Raw genomic sequence first — 23,855 nt, forward strand, 5'->3', positions numbered from 1 at the left:
AGTAGAGAAAGAATGAAAATAAACTCCGCTTTTAGTCCTGTCATTTATTTCTCTTAAAACATGTTACAGTTTGAGGTTATATATCCTTTTTATCAAACTCTGTAAAAATAATTCAAGTACAAAAAAAAAAGCAATAAACTTTTTTTTTTAATCTATATTTGACCCTTTTTAATGCAATAGTAAACATTGGCATCAGTAAAACTGGTTAGTTGGCTTAAATTATCCAACCATTTCTTCCTGGTTGATGTTTAAATAATTGTCTTTCTACTGTCTGAGTATCTAAAATTTGAAATTACATTTTTTTTAATTTTTTTTTTATATTCAGGTAATGCAGTTAATTACTTTCAGTGTGTTTCCCTTCATTATAGACTCCAGCTCTAGGTAGCTCCCGACCCCCCAAATCGGAATTTAAATGCTCAGATACTGAAAATACATGGCGGGGCAGATCGTCGTAATCCTGGATGTAGATGCGGCGCCATGACTCAGCATTTTTCCAAGCAAAACCCGAAAATGCTGCATCATGTTTGAAATATGAAATAGAAGTTTTCAGTAATGGGAGATAAAAGACACTAGAAAAAGCCCTTGAAAAAAGTCTATCGCTCTCCTCGTCATTAAAACTCCTCCAGTTAGGAGTCCGCATTTGTTTTATAGTCGGGGAATAAGTCCGATGATCACTGTCAGGTGTTTCTGGTCACAGCAGTGTTCCAGCTAATCCACACACACACACACACACACGCTCCGTGTCCACAGCTTCGAGTCAGTAAACTGCTCCCAAGCTCGGCGTGGTCGGCGGCTGTGCCGATGGCGTGTGTTGCGACGGGCCTGACGGTGGGAGGCCTAAATGTGCCCCCTGCTGCAGGTACCAGTTCTGGTGTGTGTACTCCCCCATGTAAGTGGGCAAGGAATCCACGGCGGGCTGATGATAAGGTCCCTGCTCCCTGCCGGCAGGGTCCAGCGTCGCTGAATCCTTGACGTTGTTGTTGTTGTTATTGTTGTTGTTGCTGCCGCTGGAGGCGGCGTTGACGCTGCCGCAGTTGCTATTGTCCCACACGGCCGGGGACGGGGGCGAGTTGCACGCCATGGAATCGCTGGCGTCCGGACTGTGATCCAAAGGAATTTCCCCAAGCGGAAACTCACCGTTCTTGTACAGCTTCTTGAACTTGGATCGCCGGTTCTGAAACCATATTTTGACCTGGAGGTCAAAACAGTCACATTAAAAGCAGCATATATAATTGTGACATTTGAACCCGGACACACAAAGATCCAGTTAGAAAAGCTGTCATCAGTTATTATTGATTTTGTTTTTTCCAGCTTTTCCGATTTTGTAAAATGTTGCCGTTTCTCATTCACCTTCCTGATTTTAAATTAATTTTTTTTTAAGCTTGGTTTTATAATGTCTTGCCAGTGTATTTTTTATATTCCATTTTCCCTTCCCATTTCAGCAATTTCATGAAGATTTTTTTGTTATTGATGGCTGACCGTGCGTTCACTCAGTGAGGTGCAGACACAGACTCGACCAACGCCGAGCATTTCTAATGTTTTCCTCATTTCGCCGAATGTCTTTGCTGAGTCTCGGCCGATCTTTGCAGGTTGTCTCCATCAAAGCGGGTGACCCTTAGAAACCGGCGCCGCCACGTCTTATCATTGAATCACGGTACGACTCAGTTGTTAACCTCTAAACAACAGGAAACGATCAAATTAGAAGACGAATCCCTGTGATCTGTTGCCGCGAGGCAGAGCCCAATACTTTGTTTTCTCTGTAGGTGGTGAGCTGAGCATAAAAAGCATATCACTATACAATGACATGCATAACTAGTACGACAAGTTCTGAGTTCAAAGATACCGTAAGATGCTATAAATCAAAACGGATAGACCGACTCGATCAAACGAACAGAAATCTGGCTCGTTCTCTGACACGGGGTGTGCACGCTGCTTCTGCTTGACAAGTTTTACACTAGAAATGGCCTACATTTCTTATCTTATGTGCTACTCATCAGTATACATGCAATTACTTGCTGCTAAAATGGCATGAAATGATTGTGAAGCCGCCGGTGCCAACGTTACAAAGGCTAGTATTTCTTCTATCTATTTCACAGTTTTGTGTGTTTTTTTTGTTTTGTTTTTTTTATACAGGAAGTGTTCGAGCCCGGTGTTTCTTTGCGGAGAAACCGTCCACGGCTCCTCTCGGCCTCTGCATTCCCCATGAAACCGTACCTGAGTCTGCGTGAGGCCCAGCTGAGCGGCCAGCTCGGCACGCTCCGGCAGCGCCAGATACTGGGCTGACTGAAACCTTCTCTGCAGGACTGCCAGCTGGTAACTGGAGTAAATTGTCCGGGGCTTGCGCACTTTCTTTGGCTTCCCGTTGACCATCCGAACCTCCATGTCTGGTTCCTCTTTCACTGCGAGAAGGTCAGAGACAGTCAGCTGGAGTTCACGACCAGAACCAGCAAATCACAGCGCTTCACTTCCCAACCGAACAGCGGATCTGGATTTTATCACGAGACATAAAGTCTAAACAGTCCAAAGTACTTTGATTCAAGAGGCTGAAACCTGTAGCGAAGTACAGTATTACTTACTGTGTACTCATTAGTAATAACCATTTTATTACTGTGTGAAATGCAACATTTAAATGATTACAAATTTTACTTGCAAAAATTACTTGAGGATCGCTGGAATACAATCCCATAGAAAAACATATATTGATGACATTTGTTCCTACATTGAACTTGTGAACTTGAAGCGTCTCGAAGGGTTAATAACCTTTTCCATACCAAAATGTAATCAGATTACTAAAATACAGAACAACACAAATACTCCCAGTAATAATTAATTGAATGTAGCTCACAGACTCGGCGGCTTATTCCAATTATTAAAGGGTAAAGAAAACCCCAAAAATATTTGAATAATAGGGAGAAGAGGATCATCATGGTAACCAGGTAAAGGAGCCAGCGCTGCTTCCACGTTACATATTTGAATGGGACTTTCTGGGATCACGATTCTCCGTCTGCAGCCACGGGCGGGTCCGGCGTCTCCTAACCTTACTTTTTATTTTTTGACCTTTTTTTGAATAAAAAGTATCTTTTTCACACGAGCATCGCTTCAAACAACAAACTAAACCTACACTGGAGACGCGACACGAAAATAGCTTCTACAACCCTGAAATTTCAAAGAAATTCCGCCAGCACTCCCAAACTTATAATTTTGGTCTGAGTGTCTCCCAGAGCCGGGGAGGGAGAGAAAGATTTATAGGTGCTTCTCATGGAGCCTTGAGGCCCGCGTGTCTACACGCTCCCCGTTGACTCAGGATTATTATTGTTCCTGCGTTCCGGATTTATTTAGTCAAGGTTATGCAGAAGCTGTCGGTTCGTATCGACTCCTCGACTCACGTCTTTTTTCGGTGAAGTTACATTACGTGTGTGTATTATAATATATGTGTAATACAATTGTATTGCAAAAGAGTGTCTACTTACATATCTGTGCTTATTTCTATATCTTACATTGTTCATATATAGAAAATGCATACAAGGAATGCATATGAGGAAATATTTAATCATAATTTTACACTTATCTTTTATATTATTCCATATTTTCTCAATATTACATAGCCACTTATTTTATATGGACTTTTCAAACATTTCGGGCTGTGTTTATGGGCGCGCTTTAGTTATATAGTCGCTCATATTGTTCTGCCACACATGCGTCAATCAAGTAAACAGCTGATGTATGTGCTTGTTTGTGTGGGCGGAGCTGGAGGCCTTGCGTGCTAAGGAGCCTCGGCTTGACGGATGATTCAAAGGCCAAGGCTGACTGACATGTCGTGACACCTCATGTGCGTGGCTACGGGCCAAAGTCCCCTGGAGCCTTTTAACGCCATCAACTCACGGCTGGAATGTTGAAAAAAAGAACACCAGTCTGCCGAGTGTTTTTTTTCTTTTTCTGTCGCGCGGACACGCCCCCGGCGTCAGATACCCAAACTCACTTTTGGAATGATTAAATGGAAATATAAAGATACTCAATCAGGTTGACTCCTGGAAATATTCACACGAGTTGAGGGCATCGCTCTCATATTGTTATTCCCATGAGACCTTGTGGTTTTTAGAATTTTAAACATTTAGAAGTAAGTCCGAGGCACTTTGTTGATCGTGTTTGAAAAGATATTGATCAGGTGATTCCCACGATCAACCGCATTGGATGGAACACAGGATGAACTGACATTCATTTCAGACCTTTCCGACATGATTCGTTCAAACATTTAGATAAAATTCAGATTGATTTCCCCCTTTTTTTCTCCCATGAAATGAATTTTCATTTCAAGGCTTTTCCCCGATTGGCTCCAAACACAGAATAATGCAGTTGGAGTAACTGAACGAGTGATTTTGTCCATTTGGTTTTAACTCTTGACTCTTTTCACTTCTCAGGCCCCTCTATAACAATACTTGTTATTATCATCTATGACCGTGTTTTATATCAGAACCTGGTTACAGGAAAGCTACACCAGGATGTAGATGAAGAAAAGCCATCGTTAATCCTAAGCATTTTTGACGTGTGGTGACTTTTAGGCACAGCTGAATGAAAGTGTTCTAATTTCTTTCTAATTTAAGAATGCTAGCGGAAAAATGTGGGACACGGTGAGGACGGGCGAACACCCTGAAACATCTTGTTTCAACTGGAAGCTCAGAAGAGAAAACATTTGTATTTATTTATTTTGAATTATTTTTATCTTTTTTTTTTTTTTTTTTGCTTTAAATAGAACTCAATCCTTTTTACACGTCTGTGGATTGAGAGAGTGAACCACTCCTGTCCTGTCCATTGGAAATAGTGACTGACTTTTGCTGCTGCTGGCAACTTTGAGTATCTGAGTTATGTCATTTGGAAATGACTATGAGCTGCTGATGATCCTTCGGAGAGCGGGGCGTCGGTAGGATACGGAGGAAAAGGGGGCGAAGCCTCCACGCGGCTCCTCTGAGCCGAGTCAAGAAATCTCTCCCGAATCCCGTCGCCTTCGCTGTTTGCCACATTCCTGCACAATTACGGGGCTTTTTTGCGGCGAGACATGAACAGGGGCCATAAATCACATTCAGGTGAGCTGTGTTTTTCCACGTGGGGGAAAAAAAAGAAAAACAACCTCTGAAGTTAAAAACTCACCGGCGTCCTGCAGCATCGACTGCATCTCCCGGCTGAACGCCCCGTGCTCTCGGTGTGCTCCGTAGGGGTACTCAGCCTTACCCACGGGATAGGAGCCGCCCGGGACCATTCCGTTCAGGTTGTAGTGGTGGTACGTGTAGGGGTTCATGTGCTGAGCGGAGTACGGCTGCTGCGCCGGGTAGAAGTCCTGCCCGCCGTAGAAGCTCCTGTCCGCCGTCGGCGGCGGCTCGGCGAGGTTCGGGGAATCCTTGCTGGAGGAGATGGAGCTCCCGGCCCCGCGGAGGGAGGGTTTCTTTTCGAGTGCGGACGACTGCTGTCCGTTCATGTTTCGCGTTTTCCTCTGCACAGTCCCACGCAGAGTGTAAGGGATCAGCCTGAGAATGGCGTTCCCAAACTCCCTCGACGCAGCAGCCAGGCTGTCCACCGTGGCGGCGTCCAACCCAACTAGAGTTCCTAATTACAGGGCGCGCCGAGCTCAGCCAAGCCGGCAGGACAGAGGGAGTGGGTGTCTCCTTTTCATTGGCTCGCCAGCTCACTCCCTACCTCTGCCCTGAGGCCAAGACAGCATTGACTGTCGCCTGTCTGACTCCCTTTTTCTCCCACAGAAACCTCCAGTGAACCTCTCCTCGCGGGCCGGCACCAGAGGACCGGGAGACTCGGGGGTTGGGGGGGGCGTAACCGCACTTTGAACTTTGTGGTTCAGGTTCACGAGGGAACCGCCGGAGAAAAAACACAGGGGGGGGGGGGGTGAAACCGCTTTCAGCTTTCTGCCCGGAAAAATAAAAAAAAAAAATGTGGTGAGGTTTGCTTTCAGTCAAATCGACGTGAACAAAACATGAACATGGCGAAAAGGATACATTTAATATAAAGTTTAAAATGTTATCATTGCTTCTTGACCTTATTATTCTTATTTGCTTTCATTTTTATTTTTTAAGCTAGTGACATTCAAGTTTTTAGGGTAATTCCCATACTTATCTTCTGGAGATTGAAAAAAAAGTTTTAAAATTAAATTTATATAATATAAATTATTTTGACTTCTTCAATTAAGTCACTGTTGTTGTTTTCCCTAATACATTGTTTTGAAGGTAAATTTAAGGTACTTTTTAACTTCATCCTAAGATAAATTCTACCACAGGCTCTCTGGGATTCGGTGAGCCCTCAACTTTTGCTCCTATCCAAGAGCGCATAACATGAAGACTGGCCAGGATGCAGGATTGTTTGTGGGGAAGATAATGGTTTAGCCAGCAGACGGGCCGAGCAGCAGCCTCATCAACTGTGTTTTTACATCAGCTCTGCACTGTTGCTTCCTGCTCATGTGCAGATGCAGAGAGTAAAGTGCCGCTGCAGACAAACAATGGAAGTTATTTACAGATATTTGAGGCTTAGGAGAGTTTTTTAAGGCTTCCCCTCTGTGTAGGCGCTGTCTCAAGCGCCTGGACTTCAGGCCTCGGGGGAACTCAAACCACTCATGTAGGCTACCGCAGGCTTTCAACATGTTTGTAGGTGTATGAAATATCCTGGTAGAAATAAGCTTGAGATGTGACACAATAAAAACACTGAAAATAAAACTGTGTACAGCCTTAGTTCAGCTCAGATTTGTATCTCAGTTCAGATTTGTATTGAGGATGCTCACATATGGGAAACCGTACAGAAAATCAATATAGTGAGCATTACTACTTTATCATAATCTATCATCATAATCCATTATCATAATAACTTCCAAAATTAAAGCTCCAGAAATTCAAGTCCAGTTGCCACAAGAAGATTTCATCAAGAATACCAAATTTCAGGTCAGACAGTGTTATTCCAGACCACGACGCTGCAGGAAACAAACTCAAACAAGTATTTCAAACAAAGTCACCTGTAGCGAGACTGATGAGAGGAAGACCTTGCAGGAGCAAACGGTGTGCGGCTCCTCCAAAGCGTTAGCTCGGATTGGCACGTTTGGGTTGGAGCCCGCTGATGCTGGAGGTAAGCAGGCGTAGAGGCGAGTCCGTCAAAATGTTCTGTTGGTATCAAGACCGGTTCACCACACATGTATGTTTACTACCTTTCTCTGTCAGTTGTACTTCATCCTAATAGAGCACAGGATGAATGATGAATATTTACCTGAATTTTGAAGCAGGTGGTCCCAGGCTTGTTTTCTCCCCATTGATCAGGGGGCTGTTATTGTTTCTCACTGCTTTCCTCTCTGTGCCAGAGACGTCGAGGATTCTTGTAAGAATATCTCCCAGATGACCCGAGGCCACCTGGCTTGAAGCCCTTTTTCCAGAACCATCGCAAAACCTGTCTCCTGAGACATCTCTCACTCAACGTGTCTTTCTCGATTTGTTTCTCTTCACTGTCCTTCTCCCGGTCGTTTCCCTCAAGAAATTATCTCCTCATTTCCAGGTGTTTTGTCATGGTTTGAACTAAATAAGCAACACCGGACTTGAACAGGGTCATCCATGTCAAAACAAGGAAGCGTTTGACAAAAATGGCAGATAAAAGACTTTGACACACCTTGAAATACTCACGAGTGTTTCAAGGAGCAAGCCAATATAACTTTGAATTTAGACTGTAATATCAGTATATGCAACCGTTCTGGCTCATGTGGTATGGTATAAAGTCATGATAATCTTGTTTTGAAATCACCTAAATTAACCTTGTCCTTTTTTTACTTTTCAAAGATTGCATTTCAGAATTAGAAAATAAAGCAAGAAAATAAGAGGAAACAATAATAAAACGAAAGCCCGTCATTGAGCCAGACGCTTTCATTTCTTGCTGTGGAACTGATTTGACCCAAAAGTACTCGGCCAGGTTCAACCTTAAATGAAAAAAAATACTATAGAAGACAAATTAAATGCCTGCTGTCTGGATTCAATCACACAACCTGTAGGGGTTTTCCTTTTTTTTATTATTAGCACTTGTTTTTCTCTTTGTCATAGAATAAACCCTCCGACTCCTTGCAAAATTAACTTTTCAGAAATGTACAACTTGATTTTCTCCGGTAAGCCCGCCCTTTTTTTTTTTTTTTCTTTTTCTGTACAATCACGATCACATCGCAGACCACAGCGTCTGGGACGTGAGACAGGAATCGAATTTACAATGAGTGACAAACCGAGCTCTTAGCAGCGAGGTTGATTCGTTTTCTTTTTCCTCAAACATTATAAACAAACGGGGTCAGTGTAAATACATAGGGCCTTGGATGAAGAGGCGCTTGTCAAGGTTATTTACAAAAAGGAGGCAGGGGGTCAGGTCAACGGCATCATGTATATGAATCTCTTCTTCGTGTGGTCCCAGATTGGGAAAAAAAAAAAAAAAGGATATTCCCTGTATGATCCATAAATCCCAGAATGCCTTGTGTGTGCATGACACCGCACAGAGTGAAACTGGTGGGGTGGGCGAAAAGTCAAGGTGGGAGACAAGGGGGTTTTCAAAATCATTCATCGGGATCGGTTCAGCAAAACGAGCAGAATCCAAGCAGCCCAGCTTCACCCCCCCCCCGGTCACACTTGACACCAGACCCATCGTGTGTTTGTATTATACATGTACGTGTAAGTACTCTATATGTATCCTTTATTATTATTTTACAAGATTCCCTGATGTCCAGCGCAGAGAGAAACAGCAAGGGAATGAAAAAGTGAGTAAAGGGAGGCTCGTCCAACTTTACATACAGTAGAAAGAGTTGGTGAGAGGAGAGGGGCGCAGTGCCCCGATGTGTCCACAGGGGGGAGCACCCCGTGTCACATCAACCCAGTCAGACTGGAGGGAAGAGAGCGTGATGGGAAAAGGGAGAGCAGAAGGCCGAGAGGGACCGGGAGGAGTTGCGTGTCCATCCCTTCACTTGCATTGTTCTGTCTTCTGTTGGTCAGCTGCTTCTTTTGCTTGCTTGGTTGTTAAGGTTTCATTATGGCCGCTGCCTCCCCCCCCCCGCTCCCTTCCCTCCGAGGTCGAAGTGAGAGATGGACGTTGGGTCTTACGGGCCCACGTCACTCCGGACAGGAGAAATGGTGGTTCACGCTCTCCCTAAAGGGATAGGAGACATCAGAACGTGAATATCGAAGTCCAGATATGTTTGGCTTTTTTCAAAACAAATTATGAAAAAAACAGGAGGTTAGGTATTCTTTATATAGAAATTCAGGGGATTTCAATGTGACGTTCAAAAAATATTTTTGAATCATTATTCTAATATTTTTCATCTCCGAGCAACTTTACTTGACTAGATTCAAGATTATTAAAAAAAAACAGCACACATCAATTACCTGAAATCAAAGAAAAAACAAATTTTTAAATTAATTTGTTTTAATTTTTGGACAAGCCAGAATATGGGGGGGAGGTTCATTCCAAGACATTGCATCTTGTTTTAAGCTTGGTCTTTTCATGTTTTAGTGTAAATAAAGTATTATTTTAGTTTTAAAGGTGGGTTTGTGCTTAATGATAAATCACAGCATGTCATTCTCGTGGGGCCTGACCTTATGTTAGCTTCTTGGCTTTGTTGTAGAGCGAATCAACCACTTTGCTCATGTTCTGAATGGTCTCCAGGGCCGCCTCGTATGTTTTGTCCACCACGGGTTCGTCGAACACGATCAGCACACCTTCACCCTGGTCCAAAATACCTGCCGGGCACAAGGACGGGGAATGATCAGCACAATGTGACGCTATTCGAAAGATAACAGAAGATTTTCTTCTGTCAAATCAATCGATTTCAAATATAGATACCATGAAACTTCTTGTCCAGAATCATCTGGGATAATTTCCTCTCCACATCACCCTGCAAGGCATAAACAGTCAGACTGGAGCTACTTCACTGCAGACACCCAAGGCAATTGTTACAAGTAGCTGTCTCATCTGAAGAGGACATGCAAAACAAGGATTCAAACACTGACCAAGTAACAAACTGTACCTTAGAGAGTTTGATGAGGGAGGAAATGTGTGCTATCTGTCAAACAAAGAACAGCCATGATTAGAAACACAAACATGTAAAAAGGTTAATTGAGGAATATTGGAATAAATGGCAAATATATTGAATTTCAAGTTTTGCTTCTAACACTAATCACAAGTATACACTAAGTGGACACATGGTTGAAATATAATTTTGACCAGATCAGATTTGACATCAGCTTACATCACCCTCTCCATTTGGACCCGAAAGAAGAGGAAACATCACTTATAATTATGAAATGACGCGAGCTCAAAAAAAAAAAAAACACAAAACAAAAGTAAAATACGAGCCCAAGGAACTGTCAGCATTTGATCAGATAATTCCACACCTGTCTCCTGTGGTTCTAGTTCAACCGACATGTTCAGCAATTATCGGAGTCAAATTATTTCTGTTGCTTGTACTCAACGAGAGCCCCTGGTCTCCAAACTAATTGTGGCAGTTACAGCAGACAATACTACGTTGTATGTTAGGGTAAGGGATTTAGGAAAAGAGCGTTAAATCCATCCATGCTGCTTGTCATATGTAATCAATTTAAATTTTCCATTGAACATTTTAATGTTGCAAAATAACAGAACGAGTTTAAATACACACAGGCTACCGAGCCATTTCCATAATTTATAGAGAAAGACATGATAATCGGTGTTCAGGAATGAGTCGATCAGGACAGCACATGCTAGATGTATTGGAGATAAGGTCAGAGAGGTCATGTGCAGAGGAGGGATAGTGCATATATAAGTCAAAGGATGCTGAGGCTGGAATTGCAAGACAGGATATAATAGTTATGTGAAAGAAACAAAGTATGACAGCATGAAATAGGTGAGTCGGGGCACCTACAAACACTGTTCAATGAAAGCCTGTACCAACAAAGGTTCCCAAGTTGTTCAAGCTTTTTGGGAAGGGGGAGGTTGTGAAAAATCAGCCTTTTTACTTTCTCCTCACCCTCTAGGATGCTGATGATCTTTATATGGTTGTGTTTGGATCGCTATTCTGCGTTTTAAAGACTGAGTTAAAAAAAAACACCTCACCCGACCTTTTATCCTCGTGAGGGTGAACTCCTTTTTTAGAGTGCTCACTGCTTCACACACTCGCCAGTTCTTGATACAGGTTGATTTACAACTTAATAAATTGCAAATTCCATATAATGTAGTATCCCAAATCCTCCTTTTCTGCTCATTTTGCCTGTTTCATTGCTTTATCAACAATGACTTGAATCAAAGGATATTGTTGAATGAATCAAAAACAAAACATCCTTTGGGTGTTTTTTCTGTTTTGCAAAGCTTCTAGACTTCAAACCAAAAGCGGCTCTCCCGTCTCTGATCTGATCTCAAGCTGTCTTACATCAAGCCAGTTTGCCTGTGGGTCCTACTTGCATCACTGCTGCCGCACGCCAACTGTGATTTATGTGGTTGTGTACTTGTGTGTGTGTGTGGGTGTGTGTTGGTGGCACTGAATTCCATTCACACCTACATGCTGATCTGGTTTCCCTTTGATTTTACTGGCATGTTGTAGTAACGTGCTAGTTCTAGCGGCAAATAGAGGTAAGGGAGTGAGGGGATCACCTGGACCCTGGAGAAAGGTTCGACAACTCTGATGAGATTTTGCTCCAGCAAGTTGTCATACAGTTTGGTCAGATGGGTGCTGATGATGGGGTCATCCCTTAGCTCCACTTTGTACTCAGTTAGTGCCTTTGGAAGAGAAAAGGATATTTTGCTTAGTGCAATGTAGGTCAAGCCATCTGACAAGCCAAAATACTACAGACACAGCAGTTTCACTCAGAATTGTGATGTAATAGTTGATCCGCATTCTTGGCAGAGCTTAAATGCATTAATCAAACACAGATTCTAACCTTTTCCAAGTCTGCGAGCGACCGATTCTTGCTGGCCTGAGCCACACATTTAAGGGAGTCTGTCTGTGAAAAACAAAGAAAGAAAAACTTGATACAAGTTTGCATGGGTTTAGTTGCTTTTAGTAAGAGAACAGAAACCTGGATGAGAACAAAGTATGTTTATCGCCATATAGTTCAACTTTTTTATGTCAGTCTGGTGTTAACCGGGTTGACTTAGAGGTCGTTTTTCTGCTGGACATGATGACATTTCACTGCAGTTGACAAAAGCTAGTAATCTTGACTTGCTGACAGACGGAGGGTCGTTCCACACAGTCACACCGAGTGCCATGATGTATAAAGGCAGCCAGCATCTTAATTTTCAATGGGTGGGCAGACCTGTTGTTGATAGCCTTTACATTTTGACAAGTCCCATCGCAATAGGCTTTTCTAAAGCTGCATGTTTTCCAACCAATCTAATTTGATGTAGATTCAAACATCACAATTGAACTGTCATCGATAGTCCTGATATTTTGTTCTTAATAGCAATTTTGCAACACAACTATTTCGTGATGACGCTCTAGATCTGTAAGCCTTCTTGTTAACAAGGGAGATCTTACCATCCTATCTGTTGGTCAACTTTGGTTTCAGAAAAACTCCAATGAAGAAAAAACAAAGCTATTTTCCAAAGTGATTGGTTAAAAATCGTTCTCAACACTACTCAAATAATTTTAATAATTGTTATCAGGTAGCCTGCAATCAAACTCTTTCGCCACTTAGTGTCACAGTATAAGAATAAGAACAACTTTATTAATCCCGAAGGAAATTGCTGTAGTATGCGTTCATATTTGACAAGGTCCAAATGTATACAGTCTGTCAGGTTTGTACACTTACTTTTTGAGGGACAGTTTTGTCCATTTTAAAAGAAAAGTTTGACTATAAAATACATTTAAACATATTTTCTTCGGAAAGAAGAGTGATACCTGTCTGCCAGAGTATCGCAGAGCTAGCTTGCCACTGATGAGAGCCTGGACATCCTCTGGCCTGGAAAATAGAAATCCTCACATAAAAGAAGGAAAACGTCATTGCAGTTCTTTAGCTTTAATGGCAACGGTAAGAGAAGTGCTGACAATCAATCCAAATAATAGACATCTGCCAAAATAAGTATTAAAATGCATACAAATGCTGCTAAAAGACATAGACAAATGTAGAGAACGTTTTAATTGTCATACAAGGAATTACTGTGATATCGCAAAACGAGAAAGATATTTTGAATAGTCTTATTAAAAGAGCTCTGAAGCCTCACAGAAAATGGCTTAATGCTAGTTTTTGGTCAAAATACATAATCTTTACATAAAAGAAATGGGTTGATTTAAGCATTAAAAATGTTTGTGTTGTATAACTGTGGGCTGAATTTTATTTTTTTATTTTGCATCTCAATTAAATTTGTATCTCATTTGTTCATTTACTTCGTAGTGTCATTTCACTGTAATTTGGGGAATCAAACATTGTATCAAATGTTTTAAACCATCATCATTTATAATGCCACATTAATATGACTGGGGCAGCCATGTCTTGCCACATGGTACAATGACACGAGTACCACTTACGCATTGAGCATGATTTTGCACAGCAGCATGTACTTGAGGGCCGTGATAGCTCGAGGGCTGTCAACTGAGTCGTAGCCCTCAAAGGCCTCATAGAAGTAGGAGTAGGCTGTCTTCCAGTCTTTCTCCTCAGCTGCATGAATGATCCCTGGAAACATGCACAAACAAATTTTTAAACCGCAGATTAACTGCAAAGTTTGTTTTTTCATTGCATTTTGTTTATGGTAAGTAAATACACACAAACACACTGTAGCGAGGCAGATGCCTGATTATAGAGTTTGTTCTGCTCAATACCTGACTGCATATCTAAAGCTGCTTGTAGTTTTGGGGGGCAGTATATGGCATTGGCAGTTGTCCTGGCCGATGTCAGGGCGGCCCGGGCTTTGGGCAGGTTGCTGAGTGCATGATATGTCTTACTTTCCAGCAGCTGAACTTCTACCAGTAGGGCCTTATCATCCATCTTCTTCAGCTCCAAAAGCAATTGCGAGCCTAAAGATGAGGCGTAGTGGTCATTAAATGCAATCCACGTCCTTCAATTCTATGCCTGAATAGGTGGCCATTCTCAAAAAGACCAGCTGAAGGAGCACTCACCAAGTTGTAATGCCTCCTGGTAGCTTTTTGTGTCAAAATAAAGTGAGATGAGACGAGCCTGAGGAGATAGAAGAGCAACCCTTTCATCTGCACAACCACTAACCAAATCATTTTAATCTGCCCATATTCAGTGAGCGTACCAAAATATGCTTTCGCTATTATTTGCCTGAGAAAGTCTGAACATACATCTGAGTCGAGCACCAGGTGAATTAGTTTCACATTTGAATAGCATCTAACCCGTACTTAAATATGGTTTTTAAGTTAAGCATTTATCCTCACAAAATTGCTTGAATCCCTGTGGCCGCACACAACTATTGCCTCATTAGAAAAATATTATAATTTACCTTTCAATTAAAAAGCACACTGCCATAATTAGATCACCCTAATATGTGCACGCACTCACGCACGTCCGAGCGCGCGCGCGCGCACGCACACACACACACACACACACACACACACACACACACACACACACACACACACAACTGTACTTAACATTCAGCATACAGGTGCTTTACATCAACCAGCTCCCTCTTGTCTCACCTCAAGGGCCTGTCTGAGAAAGGTCCTCTTCTCAGCCTTTGCCCACTCTATGCACTCCAGGCAGAGCTCTACCTCCTGGCCTGTGGTGGCCTCCATATCCAGGAACAGGTCCATCAGAGAGCGGACCAAGCGAGCAGCTTTTGCCTTGGAAATGGAGTTGAGGAAGGGGCGAACATATTTCAACAGACCTCCGAGCTCTGACGGTAGAAGAAAAAGATGAAAGATGATTACAAGCGCATAAAGAAAACTGCTGGTAAGCAGCTCATGAAACTGGATGCTAGCGTGGCTGCTGAATGCAAAATAATTTAACCAGTCAAAATATGTCATTTGAAGTTTATGTTGAGTGGCAGCAGGGTACTTCACATACATTTCATCTTGCAATCCACTGGAAGAAAATCAAAGAAATTGTAAATATGGCCTTCAAATGTTTCCCTTTGGTCTAATAATGGAATAGATTGATTTCAGATCTGTCACTTAAAATGTGAATGCAAGGATTAGGATTTCAGTCTGTCCATTCAACACAAGTAAGCAAACAAAAGAATGCATAACTTAAAATTCTCAATTCCATGAGGATAAAATAATGCCTGCTTTCTTCCATAATCGATGATAGAAATAAGACAATTTATCAGTATTAGCATATTACGCTTTACAATCAAGGATGCCCCACCACCAGGGAGGCAGCTGAAGCACAGAATCCTTGCTCAGAGACCAAAGGGTAACTCGAGTACGCACCAAAATTTATTTGGTTATTGATCCAACCATAAACATGGGTCTAGCAGGATGGAAACACTGTTTGATGGGGGAACAAAGGGTGAACGACAGTACCCTAACCACATAACACCCAGAAAATCCCATAATTTTGGTACCTGTTCTATACCCCAGACATTTGGGATGATAGCAAAATGAACATTTCTTTAAGTGTCTTGAACTACACTATTATTTTCTGAGTGTTTCTAAGTTGTCTTTGTGTTCTTCTGTGTGTTCACATTTTGAGTTTGAAGTAACAGCATGTTTTGAGACAGAAAACTGCGACTTGGTATTCTGAAAGGCTGTAAAATAACGGCAATAAGAAAGAGACTGTTACCAACAGTGTTTAAAAACAGTATTTTTTAGCATTCCTGATGAAGTGGTAAACAGAGGCTTCAAATTGATTAATTTTATGGGGATTTTATGTTAAACTGCTAAATTAAAGGCATGCAAAATATTTTCGTCGCTCCTGAATTTGCATTGGATTAAAATGTAAATCTAATTATTTACTTCCTTCTGTGACTAGATTTAGAAAATGTATCTACACTTCACTGATTTACATGCAAATTAAATAGACTCTGGCAGTAGATTACATAATAAAACACATATCAAAAAGGTGCAGCTCTTGTCCGGAGTGAAGTATTTATTTTGTGAGGAAAACCAAACAGGGTTACTTGATTCATAAGATCCGTTTGGTCATTTATATTTCAATGAGCTTTGTGGAAGTCAGTGGAGGCTTGGGCTTCTTCAGCATCATCTGTGACAGACTTTCAGAGACCCCGAATTCAAGTATGTGACAAGATGACCCACATTCGTGCCGATCGAGCCCCCTCAGTTAGGAACCGTTCTCGGGTACCTGCAGCCTGTCCGGTCTTGGCCAGTAGCCCACCAAGCTCCAGGATGCTCTGCTCTTTAACACGCACCGCCTCCTCATCACTGTCCTGAATGTCCCGTTTCACTAAAACACACACAGATATGTTATATTCATTAAACTGGATATTTCTTGATGAAAAAATAATTGTCCTTCAATACCACTAACCAGTCACGAAAAAACAATGGACACTCTATGTCTAATATTGAATATTTCTGAGCGGCTACCGAAGCAGCGAAAGATTGTCAATTCGGACAGTTGGAGATGATAGGTTCAGTCAACCAGAAGAATAAGTAAAGGGTGTTAAGAGAGCAAACTGTGACATATTATTTTAATATCTGCCATTTGACGAGACGAGAACCTGCTAACTACGCCGGCTGCCTGCTAACTAGCCAGCTGTCATACAGGTGCCGTTCAAATGAATGAGCTCGAGTAGCTGAGGTTAGCTCGTCATATGCGGCTGCCGGTATGCTGCTAACCGGCTAGCCCGCTGCTGCTGACTCACCGTGTAAGCATAGAGGGAAAAGAGACGGCATGCTAACTTAGCGTACCCGCTAACAGGCTAACAACAAAGCCATGTTCATCAATAGCCACTCTGATTTTGATGGGAGGATGTGTCGCTGCGGCGTCTTGTCACATTGTAAATTCCCGTGTGCGTGTCAAGCGGTGCCAATAATATTTACCTATTGAATGTAAGATATCGATGGAGGCATTCCGGTCTGTTCCGAGAAGGGACTGTGCTCTCTGAAACTCAGCCACTGCCGCGGCTGCCATCTTTCCTGCGCCTGCCTCTCAGCGGTCCGCTGCTCCGGTGCCTGCTTTTCGGTCGGGTCGCTCACATGGGCGGGACAATGGCGCCCCCTACCGGCCAGATGCAATCCCCAGTCCTACACTTTTGCTTTCATTTCTGGAGATTACTTTTGTAATTTTAAGACTCGTTTATAACAGCAGCGCATTTACAGCCAATAGCTTGTAATTTCATCATATGTTTACATTCCTACAGGTTATTCAGTACATTTTTCCCAATACATTTGTATACACTGTAATTATTGTTTCAAATATGTCACGCAAGGCCAAAAAGTAATGAGACTCCTCTGCTTAAAAGTCATTGTGCCTGCTAACAAGTGATTGTTTTATGCCCCCATTGATACCAGTGTGCATGTCTGTCAGTGTGAGGTTACTTTGAGCAGGTGCCGCAAAGAGTAAAACATCTATGAAATGAATATTATTAAAAAATTATAGTCTTTATTTGTCCAAATATACAGGGTAGACATCATACTGAAAATGTAATCTCACAGGCCACTCCTGACATCCACATTACAGGACGATAGCGATGTAGTCACACACCTGAGGAGGAGAGTAAATAAGCTGAGATGTGATGCCAGAGTTTTTAATCAATAATAAAATAAATAAATGCATTAAAAATAAACCTATGTATAAACATTACATATAGACATTGTGCATCAAAAAGGATGTTACGTTGTTTAGATGCAACACAATTAGTTAAATTAATTTGTTGGGTAAAAAGGTTCATGTTTTAGTATATGCCATTTAGTATGCCATTCTTGGTATATGGATACATTTTGATAAGATCAAAACACTAAATCAGAGTCATTTGGTTGGTCTGATATTTTGCTTAGAACAACTTAAAAAAAAATCTAATTCTAATGCAAAATATTTAATTAAATATTTTATCTCCCATTTTCAATGCAAATAATACTTTTTTAAGGTCACAACAGGTGATTTCTCAATTCACAGGTACAATTCTTTGTTACTTTATACTAATGTGTGGATGTGTGTAATCACCTAACACACATCCAAGCAAAACACAGGGTCACTTTCAGACAGCACCTGCAGCTACACCTGATGAGGGGAGCTTCAAAATTTTCCTCCACACTCAAATATATTTATTCAAGCTCAAAAAACTTAATTTTTACCCTTGGGGCAATCACACGATCTTAGCACTATTAATATGCAGGCATCTCAGGTCATCTCACTGATTGGAATAATCATTAAATGTGATTGGACAGTGCAAAGGTGTGGAGAAAAAAAAATAGAAAATCATCATATGAAGAAACTACTTTTCTAAAATTAATTTTCCATAATTAACACAATGTCACAATGTCACAATGTTTCCAGCACAATGTCAACCTTAACACGAAAGATAAATGATATACCTGACTTTTCAGGTGATTTTTTGGTCTTTTGAGTACACATCCATATTTACTACTAATTTTGTGAACGATTCCTACCTTTACTGAGTATAGAATATACTGTCAAATGATTCAAATGCAGTGTCAAAAGATTTTTTTCCCCCCATTGTTTGGTAAAACCGATAGTGAAGTGACTGTACCTTGCAGCTGAGCAACAGGTTGTGAGAGATGTCTGAGGTGGATGCAACAGAGAAAACGGGATTTTGGAGACACTCCTCCATGTGTTCTGACACTCGGGACTCCAAAAGATGCCGTATGTCATCAGGTGTGAAGTTCTGTTTCTGAAGAGAGTATTTGCATTCATGACTAAAAGGACGTTTGGGGGAAAAACCATAAGATCTGGAATTCTGTTCAACATACAGGTTTGGATCCAGCAAACCATGTGTCAAACATATGGCTGTGTCCACATCATATGTGAAAACTGCATTTCTCAAACTGAAGTTGAATTCACAAGTTTCCCACAAGCATTTTAACACTCATCATCTGACACTGCATAACTCACCGGAATGTTTGAATATTTAATTTAACAAGGATATATATACACAAATGTACTTGAGCAATAGGGTAGAGAAGATTTGATCAGTAAATTACATCATAAGAGAATTGTCAAATTAAAAAAAAGTAACTTTGCCAAAAAAATGATCTGAGACCAGATTTGAGCTGTAAAAGTTAGCACATTTTTGAAATCCACAACACAATATCACACTGACAATATTTGACACTTAACAATATCCTGTTATATTCTGCAAACAATGTGACATTTTTGTATATGTCTCCTACATTAGAGGATACAAGTGTCTTTCCTCTGAAATTGAATTACATTTGCACAGTTGATGGAATCAAAAAAAAAAAAATTCTGTGTGGCACCGAGCATGTTAAATAAATGTAATAAATCTATGGCTACTCTCTGAGCTCAAATTTTATAGAAGTTAGCACTTAACAAACCTGTGTGTTGAAGAAGAATCCGCAGTGGCAGGAGAGGAAATGATTGTTGATGTTCAAGTTGTTGCTACCAAACATGAAACACACATTGCCTTTTTAAGTTTGGAAAATCAAATAAATGTGAGGATATTCAAAAGCACTGTTTTGAGATCCATAATTAATTAAAATATTAAAGTTCAGATAATACTCTTAGAGAACAGAAACAATTTAACCGCGTGTCGCCAGGACCATGTTGAATAATCTTATTGACTTTAAGGATCTTTCATGACCATAGAAATCAAAATGCAAGCTTGCACTAAACAACATCACAATATATCATTTTTTTACCTGTCTCTGTCAGATTTTAAATCAAGAAAGACTCCATAAAATGATGCCTCTGTCCTAATACTGATGTATGTCATATTGTAACTCACATGTGGCACATAGGACAAATGACATGGCTCTCATCCATCTCCTCCACGACAGATGATAAGAACTCTTGTTCCAACTGAAGATTTCGCTCGTATTCTTCAATAATAGATATTTCTGAGGAATAAAGAACCAGGGACATTAGAAAAACGCTCACATCTGCTCCATCACAAGTGCCCTCTCCCCATAACTGTCACATCCATCACTTTACCTTGAGACATCAGCTCATGTTGGATTTCCTCAAATACTGCAAGTTCATCATATTCTTGCATGTCACTGAACATCTGATTAAAGAAATTTGAAAAACAAAGAATGTATTCATTCTGTTATTCCATATGCTTCCTGAAATTGTTTTTACCACAAGCTTAGGATAAAACTTCCAAGGAGAACATCTGGATAAACGGGGGCCCTGTTGAGACGTGTCTCTGGGATCCGTTCTGAGTGATCCAGTCACTAGTGGACATTTCATTGCAATATGTAGATCTTAAATGGTTTCAGAGAAGGTTGTGAACAAAATAATCTACAACTGTGACATGAAAGTGAAGCCCCTTTGTCTCAGGTGAACTTCCTAACCCCTCATCCCCGCTCTGTGACAGGGGCTCTTAACCTAAGAACTGTGATCGGATCAGCCAGGAGGGATGCACAGATGTAAACAGAGCCAGGGGGAGGAGAGACTTGGGAAAAGGCAGGACAGACGAGCAAAGCTGGGAGATGGGAAAGCAGAAGTCGACCTCTTCAATGTCCGTCGTCACCCTCAGCGACGGCAGTCTCTGGTGCGTTGACTGCAGGGTAGCCCACTCTTCCTCCATCACCTCCTGGACGATGGTGGAGGTCCCGGAGTCACCGCGCTGGGGGCTCTCGCCCGTCAGACGATACCTCTCCAGCAGCCTCGACCGGCTGCTCTTGAGCCTGTCGACGCAGCGCTGGTGAAGGGAGAGGGGAAACATGACAGAATAAGGGACCAAAGTTTATAGTGGCCACGTCCCGCGATGATAGCTTGCTAGCTAGCTAGCCAGCTAGCTAACAGGCTAACTGTTCGGGTCTTCGGAGGTACCTTTCGGAACGTTTCTTTCCATGGCGGAGTCGTCGATTTATAGAGTGAACGATGTCTCTGCACAGCGTCCATGTCTTGCACTTTTACCTAATATTATGACAGATTCACATATGCTCTGACTTAGATAAACTCCATACAGTTGGAGGAGAGTGAGGGAAAAACACAAACAAATCGGCTTTTATCCAGGTACCCCGGATGTTGATGCTTATTGGCTCCATATGCATTATGGGCTATGTAGTTCGGAGAGTCACAAACGCACGGCTGCCAGAGACATTGCCAAGTGTTAGTGTTTTGTAGAATTAAGAAATGAAAAGTAGGGGAAGCTTTAAAACAGAAAACTGGGGTGCACTTTTTTAGACTCTAACTTTTACTACATAAAATTAAAATAAATAATTAATTGCATACATCAATACATACATAATCTATCTTTTATTTTTTATAATACCTTTGCGTGATAACTATGCATTCCACAGACCTGGTATCGAACAGATCAGAATCACCATTTAGGATAAGTTCCAAGTCATGGTAAAGAACTACTTTAAGTATACTGGCTGTTAAAAACGTTTAATTTTGAAATGTTGATGCGTACACCGGGCTCAATTTTATTGAGTAAAACAGAGTAAACAGAATGACTGGACAACGATTTTATATAACTCCCAGCATAGTAGACAGCAACTCTCTAGTTCAATGTGAATGTGATATCTTGCAAAAAGCAATGATAAATATGTGGGGTTTGCACATACGATTTTGTGTCAAACGACATCATGTGGCCAGGTAATGGAACATATTGTTACTCATTTCAGTGGCATGGACCCCACGAAATCAAGTCTTAAAAATAAGTTGTGGTTTCCAATATATAAAATCTGCTATATCATGACAGCAGCAAGTTTGAAAACACAGTTCCTCAGATGAGTTTACCTTAATAAACCCTTAATTTTACTCATTCATATAATTGGTCATCACGAAGATTTCTTTGAGCGCAAGCTATTGAAAAATGTCCAGCAATAACTGCATTTGTTTAGTACATGAAAATCATTTTCATAAATTTAATTTTGTGTTGTTCATAATTTTGGTGGAGTTGGAATACCTGTAGATAGCTTTTGAATAGTTTGGAATTTGCAAATATAAAATAACAGACACAAAATATTTTCATGTGCAATGTAACATGTGCAACACCCCATGCAGCACTGCTACAGACCCATTTGTATCCTGCACAAAATAAATGACTAAGGTCCACTGGCTGAGGATTTGTATTTGATGTAAATGCACTTTGGAGACACATTCAAAGCCAATTTCCCTAGGTAATCAAACTGGAAAGTAACTGTGGCTATAGGCCAAGACCTAGCTGTATTATTTTTATTTGAAATATATTTCTAATCTTCTCCTGGTGATTCATTCAACATGCACAAACCTTGACATTTACAGTTTTGCCGTATATTCGACATTCCAAAATATTCATCAAGGGTACAGATCGCACCCATTTATCCCTGTAAGTTTTTTTAAACTTGTGAACTTAGCAAAATCTACATTTTTGAAGTAACACAAATATTTGATTCTATGCACGTAGCAATATGGATCAAAACTTTAAAAATAATTCATAATAAACAAATAAAAATGCATATGCTATAGAAAAACAGTTTCCAATGTCAAGCAAGTAAATTAGAAATTGTTTAATGTTTTGGTGATTATCATTATTCTCACAGTGAACATGAGAAGGCTATTTAGAAATACTCACCCAAGGCATTTTCCATTATTTGGTGTCAGTGGACCCCCTTGATGGTGTACTAAAGGCATAAAAAAAAAAGTTTGCCTTAAAAACAACATTTGACCTTTTACAGACATATATATTTACTTAGTTCAAGCGGCGTCCTCTTGAACTCGAGTAATTACATTTTGTTTTGTTTTTTTTCATGAAAAAATTTTGATATATGCAAATTCTAGTATTTCATCCTAATTCTAGATTACCATCAGTTATTCCCATCAACACAAGAAATTGATAATTTGTCAAGAGTACCTGGCAGCGACTCTTCGGTCGTATGGTAGTTTCCCCTGCCTCAAGGGTATGCTTTGGTGCCAGTCGCCCTCTAGGTGACGTTTTTAGAAGAAGTGTTTTGTATCTATGACAGCAACATGGGATTGTAATAGCAAGGGGACTACCGAGGCACCCATGGACTTAAAACACCCAGACTGACACATACTAGCCACCAGAGGCTGCTAGAATAACAGATACTTGTCTCCCACTTTATCACCATCTCCATTCATAAATCTTACATCACTGCGTTCCCTGTAGTCCACTCATGTTTGGAGTACACGCCCCTGTCACATGTGCATAAAGCTTGTATTAGAGAGATGCTGAAATAAACAGAACATCCTGTCCTTTGAGTTTGATCTGCTCAAAAACAAAGCAAAAAATGAGAACATTATGCAGGACTGACTTTGAATTTCATCAAGTGGAAACAGGAAGTGCTGCTTGTCTTTACAACAATCATGCCCTCTGGATCAAATACGCCCGACGGTCAACTTTATTCAGGCGCCAAATTCCCTGGTCAGGTGTTTATACACCTGCTTGTAAGTCTCATATATCCTCACAAACTATTCTCCTGTAAAAGCAAATTTGACCTTCTTGTTGTATCCATAGTTGTCGAGGTCCCAAGGACAGAACCGCAGGAGTCTGTTTATTCAACTCTGCATGCAACCTGCACTTTGTGAGTTTGCACACTCAAGACGCTCTTAACTTTATACCTTAACCTTAACTATATCCATTTCAATTTGCTCTTTTCCTTTCAATTTGCACATCCGATTGATATTGTTTACCGTTCTCTGCGCTGTTTTACACTTTTTACAATGCTTACAAATTGGGTGGTTTTTTTTTTTTGTTGTTGTTGTTTTTTTCTTCTTCTACCTAACTTGCTTCACTGTGAACAACAAAATTCGATTTTCATTGTACAGGGAAACCCGTCTCCAGACTGCAAACGTGACAATAAACAC

At 41.0% G+C, this 23,855-nt stretch overlaps 3 protein-coding genes across 3 annotated transcripts; all 3 read right to left on the reverse strand.

The window, feature by feature from the left end:
- On the reverse strand, window positions 1-5,575 carry LOC147220762 (homeobox protein Dlx3b-like). The gene is made up of 3 exons (XM_086170523.1): window positions 5,146-5,575; window positions 2,215-2,399; window positions 1-1,192 (listed from the first exon to the last, which is right to left on the reverse strand). Exons 1-3 carry the CDS (start codon window positions 5,468-5,470, stop codon window positions 758-760), a joined length of 945 nt encoding a protein of 314 aa, XP_086026649.1. The 5' UTR covers window positions 5,471-5,575; the 3' UTR covers window positions 1-757.
- A 2,451-nt stretch (window positions 5,576-8,026) lies between these two features.
- Window positions 8,027-17,084, reverse strand: LOC147220763 (26S proteasome non-ATPase regulatory subunit 11A). Its single transcript, XM_086170531.1, has 13 exons — window positions 16,934-17,084; window positions 16,236-16,337; window positions 14,633-14,829; window positions 14,090-14,147; window positions 13,793-13,987; window positions 13,502-13,646; window positions 12,875-12,935; window positions 11,916-11,978; window positions 11,629-11,754; window positions 10,031-10,066; window positions 9,847-9,898; window positions 9,600-9,743; window positions 8,027-9,153 (listed from the first exon to the last, which is right to left on the reverse strand). The coding sequence occupies exons 1-12, from the start codon at window positions 17,022-17,024 to the stop codon at window positions 9,601-9,603; spliced, it is 1,269 nt and encodes a 422-aa protein (XP_086026657.1). The 5' UTR covers window positions 17,025-17,084; the 3' UTR covers window positions 8,027-9,153; window position 9,600.
- A 370-nt stretch (window positions 17,085-17,454) lies between these two features.
- Window positions 17,455-21,060, reverse strand: rpain (RPA interacting protein). The gene is made up of 7 exons (XM_086170532.1): window positions 20,868-21,060; window positions 20,545-20,736; window positions 20,025-20,097; window positions 19,819-19,930; window positions 19,409-19,472; window positions 18,604-18,744; window positions 17,455-17,597 (listed from the first exon to the last, which is right to left on the reverse strand). Exons 1-7 carry the CDS (start codon window positions 20,937-20,939, stop codon window positions 17,568-17,570), a joined length of 684 nt encoding a protein of 227 aa, XP_086026658.1. The 5' UTR covers window positions 20,940-21,060; the 3' UTR covers window positions 17,455-17,567.
- Between the last annotated feature and the right edge of the window lie 2,795 nt (window positions 21,061-23,855).

The sequence above is a fragment of the Fistularia commersonii genome, chromosome 23 (genome assembly GCF_037954325.1).
Source record: "Fistularia commersonii isolate RoL2024-O1a breed Wild chromosome 23, RoL_Fcom_v1.0, whole genome shotgun sequence".
Lineage (NCBI taxonomy): Eukaryota > Metazoa > Chordata > Actinopteri > Syngnathiformes > Fistulariidae > Fistularia > Fistularia commersonii.

Coding starts and splice junctions, on each gene's coding strand:
- LOC147220762 (XM_086170523.1), bottom strand. CDS start 5,470: ATGAACGGACAGCAGTCGTCCGCACTCGAAAAGAAACCCTCCCTCCGC. Junction 2,400..5,145: donor GTCGATGCTGCAGGACGCCG/GTGAGTTTTTAA, acceptor ACCTTCTCGCAG/TGAAAGAGGAACCAGACATG. Junction 1,193..2,214: donor TGGGCCTCACGCAGACTCAG/GTACGGTTTCAT, acceptor TTTGACCTCCAG/GTCAAAATATGGTTTCAGAA.
- LOC147220763 (XM_086170531.1), bottom strand. CDS start 17,024: ATGGCAGCCGCGGCAGTGGCTGAGTTTCAGAGAGCACAGTCCCTTCTC. Junction 14,148..14,632: donor TTCTCAGACAGGCCCTTGAG/GTGAGACAAGAG, acceptor CTATCTCCTCAG/GCTCGTCTCATCTCACTTTA. Junction 13,988..14,089: donor CCAGGAGGCATTACAACTTG/GTGAGTGCTCCT, acceptor CCTCATCTTTAG/GCTCGCAATTGCTTTTGGAG.
- rpain (XM_086170532.1), bottom strand. CDS start 20,939: ATGGACGCTGTGCAGAGACATCGTTCACTCTATAAATCGACGACTCCG. Junction 20,737..20,867: donor GGAAAGAAACGTTCCGAAAG/GTACCTCCGAAG, acceptor TCCCTTCACCAG/CGCTGCGTCGACAGGCTCAA. Junction 20,098..20,544: donor TGACGACGGACATTGAAGAG/GTCGACTTCTGC, acceptor TTCTTTAATCAG/ATGTTCAGTGACATGCAAGA.